Below are 11,472 nucleotides of genomic sequence, written 5' to 3'. Positions count from 1 at the left end.
TTCACACATGGAATGATTTAGGACTGAAATCAATTATGCCTCACTGAATATTGTCTTGTTAAAGCCGACTTTTTAAAACTCAATATCATAAGCAATTCGACAATGTAAACTCAGAGAGTACAAAACTTTACGTGCACATTCACGCAGTAGGCCAGCCACATTGTGTGCTGAACCAATATTTATTACAATGCAGCCTATCCAGTCACAGGGAACGAATGACAACAAGGGAACGAATGACATCTGGTGTAAAAAGAAAGAATAGTCAAAATAAATTAACCAGAGATGTATTTGCAGCTATGAACACAAACATATTCACAGTGTTGGTAAAACAGACACGCATAGGATTTGCACTCTCACAGACAGTATTTTACACCCTGACATAACACTTTGCTCAGTTAAGCTTTTTATTTTGAAAAATAAAATGTCTGCTTTCCACAAATGGCACGTCTGACTGTGTCGGAGACACCCGCAGCAAGCGGTGGGAAGACTGGAATTGAATGCAATTCTGTAAACACAATACCTCTAGGAACTTTTAATGTCTGCATGACCCTCATGTCAGAACCCAGATGGACTCTGGTAGTCGTGGTTCCCTTTCGGTGAGTCTTTCTGGAGAGGAAAGGAATTCACTTGTGATGTTCTAAAGCCTTTTTGCTGACAGGAGAAAAATAATGATCATTCAGCAGGTCACTCACAAGAAAAAAGTAAACAATCATTTGGCAAAGAGTTTTAATCTTCTGTAGTAGAGTTTCTTCTTTTTGCTCCATAGATTTCTGCTAGTGTCCTGAAATGGGGGCCCCATTCCCATATGTCTTCACTCAGCAGTTCTTCCTCTCCTAGACCTCCAGAGCTGCTGGTCAAAGAGCTGAGAGACCCAGCTGAGGAACCTGCACCCTCAAAACCATAAACCTGGATGGAGTCATAAGGTGGTGCCAATGGGTCTCTTTCTGCTTCTTTCAAGCGAAGTGCCAGAAATCGTTGCACGTCAACAGGGGCAGTTTGAGGTGATCGTGGAACTGGTTGGTGAGGAACTCGAGGGAGAACATCCATTCGAGGTGGGTGGAAGAAACCTCCAGTGAGACCAGTCTGGGGAGGCTGCAAGGCTGACATGTCAAAAGCCTGAGTGTCTTGCTCTCCACCACCTTCATCATCATAAGTTATGATATTCTCTCTGATATCTTCATCCTCACAGAGAGACAGAGGCGATGGCTTGTGTCTTCGCTGCAAGTAAAACAGGGACACCAGGGCTGATGTGGAAGATGATAATGTATAAGAAATAAAAAAAAATGATACAGAAGGATCAAGAAGATTTTCAAGATTTCAGTAGACAGTAGACAAAAGAAAAAGGTGTGGAAAGAGAGTGAAGAGAGAACAGAAGGATTATTATTATTATGATATTATTATTATCATCAATAAAGAGACATCAGGAACTTTATAAGTGACAGTTTTGGTAGCTTTACAAGTTCAAGGATTTAATCTGATACACGGCATATATAATATGTACATTTTTATTCACACAACATTTCACAATTAGTGTCACTACAGTTAATAAGAAAAATGAATGAAAAATATCTTGCTTTTTGACCTTATAAGGTGCAGAATAGGATGAAGAACATACATTAGAATTAGCTGAATATGTCTTCGAACAGTAGCTTACAAGCATTAAGTTGTTGCTAACAAAAAATGAAAAGACAACTGTATATTTACCCAGAAGGCCAAATGCACAAGCCAATATAGCCAGCAAAGCAGGAGTACTGAGTCCAGCAGCTGATCCTGTAGTCATATGACAAGTCAATACGGCCCCACCTGCCTCACAGTGACACAGAGAGACGGTCAGCGTGTCAGTACTGCTAAGAGGAGGATCCCCAGTGTCTTTAATCTCTATAGGCACTAAGAATATGTCTCTTTGTGACTTCCAAAATCCACTATGTTTCACTAGAAGTGATGCACTTCCGTCTGGAAATAAGACATGAAAAAAAAGATAGTTTGTCCAGTAAATTGATGCCCTTCTAGTTTCTATTCATTGTCAATATGGGCTTTATGGAAAGATGGCAGAAAGTGACTACACCTTTGTTGTCTTGAAGAGTGAAGTTCCCATCAGATGCAGCACTAGGGCTTTGAATATGAAAAACACCATTTTCATTGTCAGCATCTTTCACCCTGACTGTCTGGATGACCTGCAGAAACAAGAGCTTTAGCCAGATAAAATGCAAAAGAAAAGATAGAACACATAGGTAAACTGACTCTAGGATCTCATAGTGCATGTATAACAGTCCATTTGCAATGCACAGTGTTAAACTACCTCTGTCCGGCAATGTGTTTGCCAGCCACCTGTTCAATACCCTGCTTACACAGGCCGTGCCCACTTCAGATACCACCTGACGATCAGTAATAGATTGTTCAGTGGGCATCAGTTACCATTTAAACAAGATGATGCCCTGTTGAGAACAATCATTTTTTTTGTGCAAACCAAAAGATCATTTCAACCAATGAAAGAGTTCACTCGTCAGGTGATTGGCAGCCTGTTTACACTGCACGATTATAGCGAATTCAGCATTCATAACACTTGTTCACGATAATTGTACAGTGTAAATATACCTTCAGACTCTACTACCTGTGACATAACCACATATGTAATGATAAAACATACTAAAAGTGATAATTTCAATTATCTGAACAATTGAATTGTTATATATGGAAATGAGTTGAGTGCCTTAACCCCTTAGTGACAGAGCCAATTTGGTACTTAATGACCAGGCCAATTTTTACAATTCTGACCACTGTCACTTTATGAGGTTATAACTCTGGAACGCTTCAACGGATCCTGCTGATTCTTAGATTGTTTTTTCGTGACATATTGTACTTCATGTTAGTGGTAACACTTCTTCGATATTACTTGCGATTATTTATGAAAAAAACAGAAATATGGCAACATTTTTTAAAATTTTGCAATTTTCAAACTTTGTATTCTTATGCCCTTAAATCAGAGAGATATGTCACAAAAATAGTTAATAAATAACATTTCCCACATGTCTACTTTACATCAGCACAATTTTGGAAACAAAATTTTTTTTTGTTAGGGAGTTATAAGGGTTAAAAGTTGACCAGAAATTTCTCATTTTTACAACACCATTTTTTTTTAGGGACCACATCACATTTGAAGTCATTTTGAGGGGTCTATATGATAGAAAATAACCAAGTGTGACACCATTCTAAAAACTGCACCCCTCAAGGTGTTCAAAACCACATTAAAGAAGTTTATTAACCCTTTACGTGCTTCACAGGAACTGAAACAATGTGGAAGACAAAAATAAACATTTAACTTTTTTTTGCAAACATTTTACTTCAGAACCATTTTTTTTATTTTCACAAGTGTAAAAACAAAAATTTAACTATAAATGTTGTTGTGCAATTTCTCCTGAATACGCCGATACCCCATATGTGGGGGTAAACCACTGTTTGGGTGCACCGCAAAGCTTGGAAGAGAAGGAGCGCCGTTTGACTTTTTCAATGCAGAATTGGCTGGAATTGAGATCGGATGCCATGTCACGTTTAGAGAGCCCCTGATGTGCCTAAACCGTGGAAACTCCCCACAGGTGACACCATTTTGGAAACTAGACCCCTTAAGGAACTTATCTAGATGTGTGGTGAGCACTTTGAGCCCCCAAGTGCTCCACAGAAGTTTATAAAGTAGAGCCGTGAAAATAAAAAATCGCATTTGTTTACACAAAAATGATCTTTTCGCCCACAAATTCTTATTTTCACAAGGGTAACAGGAGAAATTAGACCACAAAAGTTGTTGTGCAATTTCTCCTGAGTATGTTGATGCCCCATATGTGGGGGTAAACCAATGTTTGGGCACACCGCAGAGCTTGGAAGAGAAGGAGTGTCGTTTTACTTTTTCAATGTAGAATGTGCTGGAATTGAGATCGGACGCCATGTTGCGTTTGGAGAGCCCCTGATGTGCCTAAACAGTGGAAACCCCCCCACCAGTGACCCCATTTTGGAAACTAGACCCCTTAAGGAACTTATCTAGATGTGTGGTGAGCACTTTAAACCCCCAAGTGCTTCACAGAAATTTATAAAGTTGAGCCGTGAAAATAAAAAATCCTTTTTTTTTTTCCTCAAAAATGATTTTTTAGCCTGCAATTTTTTTTTTCTCAAGCGTAACAGGAGAAATTGGACCCCAAAATGTATTGTGCAATTTATGCTGAGTAGGCTGATACCCCATATGTTGGGGTAAACCACTGTTTGGGCGCATGGCAGAGCTCGGAAGGAAGGAGCGCCGTTTTGGAATGCAGACTTTGATAGAATGGTCTGCGGGCGTTATGTTGCGTTTGCAGAGCCCCTGATGTACCTAAACAGTAGAAACCCCCCACAAGTGACCCTATTTTGGAAACTAGACCCCCAAGGAACTTATCTAGATGTGTGGTGAGAACTTTGAATGCCCAACTGCTTCACAGAAGTTTATAATGCAGAGTCGTGAAAATAAAAAAATTTTTTTTCCACAAAAAAGATTTTTTAGCCCCCAAGTTTTTATTTTCACAAGTGTACAAGAGAAATTGGACCCCAATAGTTGTTGTCCAATTTGTCCTGCGTACACTGATACCCCATGTGTGGGGGGGGACCACTATTTGGGTGCACGGCAGAGCTCGGAAGGGAAGGAGTGCCGTTTTGGAATGCAGACTTTGATATAATGGTCTGCGGGTGTTATGTTGCGTTTGCAGAGCCTCCGATGTACCTAAACAGTAGAAACCCCCAACAAGTGACCCCATTTTGGAAACTAGACCACCCAAGGAACTTATCTAGATGTGTGGTGAGAACTTTGAATGCCCAAGTGCTTCACAGAAGTTTATAATGCAGAGTCGTGAAAATAAAAATAAAATTTTTTTTCCACAAAAAAGATTTTTAAGCCCCCAAATTTTTATTTTCACAACGGTAACAGGAGAAATTGGACCCCAAAAGTTGTTGTCCAATTTGTCCTGAGTACACTGATACCCCATGTGTGGGGGGACCACTGTTTGAGCGCATGGCAGAGCTCGGAAGGGAAGGAACGCCATTTTGGAATGCAGACTTTCATAGACTGGTCTGCGGGCATTATGTTGCGTTTGCAGAGACCCAGATGTACCTAAACAGTGGAAACCCCCACAAGTGACCCCATTTTGGAAACTAGAGCCCCCAAGGAACTTATCTAGATGTGTGGTGAGAACTTTGAATGCCCAAGTGCTTCACAGACGTTTATAATGCAGAGTTGTGAAAATAAAAAATATTTTTTTTTTCCACAAAAAAGATTTTTTAGCCCCCAAGTTTTTATTTTCTCAAGGGTAACAGGAGAAATTGGACCCCAAAAGTTGTTGTCCAATTTATCTCGAGTACGCTGATGCCCCATATGTGGGGGTAAACCACTGTTTGGGTGCACGGCAGAGCTCGGAAGGGAGGGAGCACCATTTGACTTTTTGAGCGCAAAATTGGCTGGAATCAATGGTGGCGCCATGTCGCGTTTGGAGACCCCCTGAAGTACCTAAACAGTGGAAACCCCCCAAATCTAACTCCAACCCTAACCCCAACACACCCCTAAGGCTTCTTTCACACTTCAGTTGTTTGTCGTCAGTCAGCTCCGACATAGTGACGGATCGACGGATCCGTCACAATTGTTGAGAAAACGGTTCTAACGGATCCGTTTTTTTGACGGATCCGTTACTTGGGGGTTGTCTGGGAAAAGTATCTACTTTTTGGAGCATGCGCAATTGAAAAAGCAGATTGGGGCGACGGATCCGCCGAAATGACGGTAACGACGCATCCGTCGCCCATAGGTGGCCATTCTATGGAATGACGGACGCGACGGATCTGTCGCGAACCGCCATTTCGGCGCAGACAAAAAACGTTGCAATGGCCGTCAATGTCTAGATGACGTCTGCCAAATCTCGACGGATCCGTCTCATGGCGGATGGAACGGACGACCATCCGCCACAATCCGTCGCTAATGCATGTCTATGGGAAAATAGCGGATCCGCAAAAAAAAAAAATGGCGGATCCGCTATTTGACGAAAATGGCGGTTTCAGACTGACGCCAAAAGACTGAAGTGTGAAAGAGGCCTAACCCTAATGCCAACCCGATCCATAATCCTAATCACAACCCTAAGGATAATCGCAACCCTAACTGTTATGATCCTTAGTGGCTGAGGATCACAAATTACTCCAGCTAAGTAACAAACATAGGACAAGCTCTAGGGAGGTGGCAAACTGGACTGACCGCAAATCTGAACCTATCCAAACACACTAGAAGTAGCCGGTGAACGTGCCTAAAAATCCTAGACGTCTCAAGCCAGCCTGAGGAACTAACTACCCCTAGAGAGAAAGAAAGACCTCTCTTGCCTCCAGAGAAATAATCCCCAAAGATATAGAAGCCCCCAACAAATAATAACGGTGAGGTAAGAGGAAGGCACATACACAGGGGTGAAAGCAGATTAAGCAAATGAGGCCCACTAATACTAGATAGCAGAAAATAGAAAAGGGAATCTATGCGGTCAGTAAAAAACCCTTACAAAATATCCACTGTGAGATTTCAAGAACCCCCGCACCAACTAACGGTGTGGGGGGAGAAACTCAGTCCCCTAGAGCAACCAGCAAGCGAGGAAATCACATTTTAGCAAACTGGATAAGAAACATGATGAATGCTGATAATCAAAAAATTAACAAACAAAAACTTAGCTTGTCTTGGAGAGACTGGGAGCAAGGTAGTCACAAGGAATCTGAAGAGCACTGAAAACATTGATAGCAGGCAGGGAACTGAGTATCCAGGTGAGCTAAATAGGAAACCAACCAAGGATAACGAACCAGCTGATGCAGCCACCTGCAGAAAGACAACACTACACAGTACCGCTTGTGACCACTAGAGGGAGCCCAAAAATAGAGTTCACAACAGTACCCCCCCCTTGAGGAGGGGTCACCGAACCCTCATCAAGACCCCCAGGGCGATCAGGATGAGCCGCGTGGAAGGCACGAACCAAATCGGCCGCATGAACATCAGAGGCGACAACCCAGGAATTATCCTCCTGACCATAGCCCTTCCACTTAACCAAATACTGAAGCCTCCGTCTAGAGATACGAGAATCCAAAATCTTCTCCACCAAGTACTCCAATTCGCCCTCGACCAGCACCGGAGCAGGAGGCTCAACAGAAGGAACCACAGGTACCACATACCTCCGCAACAAAGACCTATGGAACACATTATGAATGGCAAACAATTCTGGGAGATCCAAACGAAAAGACACCGGGTTAAGGATTTCCAAGATCTTATAAGGACCAATGAAGCGAGGCTTGAATTTAGGAGAGGAGACCTTCATAGGAACATACCGAGAAGACAGCCACACCAAATCCCCAACATGAAGTCGGGGACCCACACCGCGGCGGCGGTTGGCAAAGCGCTGAGCCTTCTCCTGTGACAACCTCAAATTGTCCACCACATGGTTCCAAATCTGCTGCAACCTATCCACCACAGAATCCACCCCAGGACAGTCAGAAGGCTCAACCTGACCCGAAGAAAAACGAGGATGGAAACCAGAATTGCAGAAAAAAGGCGAAACCAAAGTAGCAGAACTAGCCCGATTATTAAGGGCAAACTCGGCCAATGGCAAAAAAGTCACCCAATCATCCTGATCAGCAGAAACAAAACATCTCAAATAAGTTTCCAACGTCTGATTAGTTCGCTCGGTTTGGCCATTAGTCTGAGGATGGAAGGCCGATGAAAAAGACAAATCAATGCCCATCTTAGCACAAAAAGTCCGCCAAAACCTGGACACAAACTGGGATCCTCTATCAGACACAATATTTTCAGGAATGCCGTGCAAGCGAACCACATTCTGAAAAAATAGAGGAACAAAATCGGAGGAGGAAGGCAACTTAGGCAAGGGCACCAAATGGACCATCTTGGAAAAACGATCACACACCACCCAGATGACAGACATTTTCTGAGATACTGTTATGATCATTAGTGGCTGAGGATCACAAATTACTGCAGCTAAGTAACAAACATAGGACAAGCTCTAGGGAGGTGGCAAACTGGACTGACCGCAAATCTGAACCTATCCAAACACACTAGAAGTAGCCGGTGAACGTGCCTAAAAATCCTAGACGTCTCAAGCCAGCCTGAAGAACTAACTACCCCTAGAGAGAAAGAAAGACCTCTCTTGCCTCCAGAGAAATAATCCCCAAAGATATAGAAGCCCCCAACAAATAATAACGGTGAGGTAAGAGGAAGGCACATACACAGGGGTGAAAGCAGATTAAGCAAATGAGGCCCACTAATACTAGATAGCAGAAAATAGAAAAGGGAATCTATGCGGTCAGTAAAAAACCCTTACAAAATATCCACTGTGAGATTTCAAGAACCCCCGCACCAACTAACGGTGTGGGGGGAGAAACTCAGTCCCCTAGAGCAACCAGCAAGCGAGGAAATCACATTTTAGCAAACTGGATAAGAAACATGATGAATGCTGATAATCAAAAAATGAACAAACAAAAACTTAGCTTGTCTTGGAAAGACTGGGAGCAAGGTAGTCACAAGGAATCTGAAGAGCACTGAAAACATTGATAGCAGGCAGGGAACTGAGTATCCAGGTGAGCTAAATAGGAAACCAATGAAGGATAACGAACCAGCTGATGCAGCCACCTGCAGAAAGACAACACTACACAGTACCGCTTGTGACCACTAGAGGGAGACCAAAAATAGAGTTCACAACACCTAACCCCAAAACAACCATAACCCTAATCAGAACCCTAAATCCAACACACCCCTAATCCTAATCTCAACCCTAACCTCAAACCTAACCCTAATCCAAATACACCCCTAATCCCAACCCTAACTTTAACCCTAATCCCAAACGTAACCCTAATGCCAACCCTAATCCAAAGCCTAATCCCAACTCTAACCCTAACTTTAGCCGCAACCCTAGTCCTAACTTTAGCCCCAACCCTAGCCCTAACTTTAGCCCCAGCCCTAACCCTAAATTTAGCCCCAACCCTAGCCCTAATTTTAGCTCCAACTCCTCTCTCCTGCCGGCCGGCAGATGGCAGCAGAGAGCTGCATGCGCCCGCCATTTTCTTTCCATAGGACGAAGCCGGCGGCCAGAAGAGGACAGAGGAGGACCCAGGGACACCGGTAAGTATGATAGGGTCCCTGAATCCCCCTATTTCTCTGTCCTCTGATGTGCGATCACATCAGAGGACAGAGAATTACACATCACTTTTTTTTTTTTTTTGCGGTCGCCGGTAAACAGTTAATTACCGGCGATCGCAAAACAGGGGTCGGTAAAAACCGACCCCGATCATGTTCTTTGGGGTCTCGGCTACCCCTGGCAGCCGAGACCCCAAAGATCTCCCGGGTGCCGGCCGGCGGGCGCACTGCGCATGCGCCCGCCATTTTTTTGCCGGAAGAAGATGGCGGCGCCCATCGGGAGCCACGAGGAGCACCGGGGGAGACAGGTGAGTATCAGGGGGCCATCGGGGGCGATCGGGGACCCCATTTCTCTGTTCTCTGATGTGCGATCACATCGGAGGACAGAGAAATTAAATGGGAAATCGTGGGGTTTTTTTTGCGACCGCCGGTAAACGGTTAATTACCGGCGATCGCAACTCGGGGGTCGGTAAAAAACCCCCGAATCATGTTCTCTGGGGTCTCGGCTACCCCGGCAATCGAGACCCCAGAGAAAATCCGACTCTGGGGGGCGCTATTCACTTTTTCCTCAGCGCCGTTAATTAACGGCGCTGAGGAAAGCGGTTTAAGTACCCTTAGCGGCCGCCGTTAAAAGGCGTATCGGTGGTCGTTAAGGGGTTAAATACATTGCATCTTATGTTGTATGTATCATGAGCTGTGCTCACAATTCTTAAAGCTTCATTTTGAAATCTGTTACTTAAGGTCCAATTCTGTACAGAAGTTTTTTCTCGTTCAACATTATTCAAGAAAGAACATATCCTTGATCTTGCAATAAATGAATATTTCCGTTACGCATCTGCCTCAGCAGGGTTTTTCCACCTTCCCTGATGGCCGCTGCCCTTTGCAGCGCTCCATGTTGGGTTTTACAGGTGGCCTGTCATGTTCCCATGACATTACCTGCCCAGCCATATATAAGGTCCACTAAGACACACACGTGTCTTGGTATTAAAACTTTTAGTCCTGTTGGTTTTGCTGTTCACCTCTATTTGCTCTTGACCTCCATCTGACTGCATTGTTCTGGACGTTCCTGCATCCTTTCTGTCTATGGCCTACAGCATTACAAGCACTCTCTCCACATGTGCCTTCCTGCTGCTTCATCAATGCCCGTGATCCATGTGCCCACCTGGACCTGGGGCTTAAAGAATCCACCTTACAAGGTGAGCCTAACCATGTTAGAGCATCTTACCATCTTTATAGGGAACCTGTCATAATAATAATAATAATTTTATTTCTATAGCGCCAACATATTCCGCAGCAGATTAAATTATAGAGGGGACTTGTACAGACAAAAGACATTACAGCATAACAATAATCACATAAATCAACAGACACCAAAAGGAATCAGGGCCCTGCTCACAAGCTTACAATCTATGAGGGAATAGGGGAGACACAAAAGGTGGATGGTAACAAGCCATAATGTAAGAAATCGGGTGTTCATGTAATGCTGCATGAACCGGTTATCAGCCAGAATATGTAAAAGTACAGAAACAGAGAGCGAATAAATGCATAAAGCGGGTGAGAACATGATACGAGGAACCAGGTTATGGTAAAAATCTTGAATGGGCAACACAGGGATAGTTATTATTATTATTATTTATTTACATAGCACCATTGATTCCATGGTGCTGTACATGAAAAGGGGTTACATACAAATTACAGATATCACTTACAGTAAGCAAACTAACAATTACAGACTGATACAGAGGGGTGACGACCCTGTACTTGCAGGCTTACATTCCACAGGATGGTGGGGATGGAGACAATAGGTTGAGGGTTGTAGGAGCTCCGGTGTTGGTGAGGCGGTAGCTTCGGTAGCGGTGAGGAGGCAGCAGGGTCTGTGCAGGCTGTAGGCTTTCCTGAAGAGGTGGGTTTTCAGGTTCCGTCTGAAGGATCCGAATGTGGTTGACAGTCGGATGTGTTAGGGCAAAGAATTCCAGAGGATGGGGGATATTCTGGAGAAGTCTGGGAGGCGGTTGGGTGAGGAGCGGATAAGTGTGGAGGAGAGAAGGAGGTCTTAGGAGGACTGGAGATTACATGAGGGAAGATATCGGGAGATTAGTTCACAGATATATGGAGAAGACAGGTTATGGATGGCTTTGTAGGTCAGTATTAGTAATTTGAACTGGATAAGCTGAGGGAATGGGAGCCAGTGAAGAGATTTGCAGAGGGGGGGAAGCGGAGGAGTAGTGAGAAGAGAGATGAATTAGTCGGGCAGCAGAGTAAGGATGGACTGGAGAGGTGCAAGGGTGTTAGCAGGGAGG

The 11,472-nt window shown here is 43.9% G+C and overlaps 1 protein-coding gene across 2 annotated transcripts in view; it reads right to left on the bottom strand.

Annotated features, from left to right (window-relative positions):
- CDH24 (cadherin 24) overlaps positions 1 to 11,472 on the bottom strand; it is a 246,919-nt gene continuing 235,447 nt past the window's right edge. For both annotated transcript variants that reach the window (XM_077299034.1, XM_077299040.1), the window contains exons 10-12: positions 2,066 to 2,174; positions 1,705 to 1,953; positions 1 to 1,244 (exon numbers count right to left, since the gene is read on the bottom strand). In XM_077299034.1, coding sequence (XP_077155149.1) covers positions 727 to 1,244; positions 1,705 to 1,953; positions 2,066 to 2,174 — 876 coding nt within the window. In that variant the 3' untranslated portion in view covers positions 1 to 726. The remainder of the gene's footprint in view (positions 1,245 to 1,704; positions 1,954 to 2,065; positions 2,175 to 11,472) is intronic.

Source organism: Ranitomeya variabilis, chromosome 1 (assembly GCF_051348905.1).
Source record: "Ranitomeya variabilis isolate aRanVar5 chromosome 1, aRanVar5.hap1, whole genome shotgun sequence".
NCBI classification, from domain to species: domain Eukaryota; kingdom Metazoa; phylum Chordata; class Amphibia; order Anura; family Dendrobatidae; genus Ranitomeya; species Ranitomeya variabilis.
Note: the sequence above shows the minus strand (reverse complement) of the source record. Positions and strands in the feature narration are given on the sequence as shown.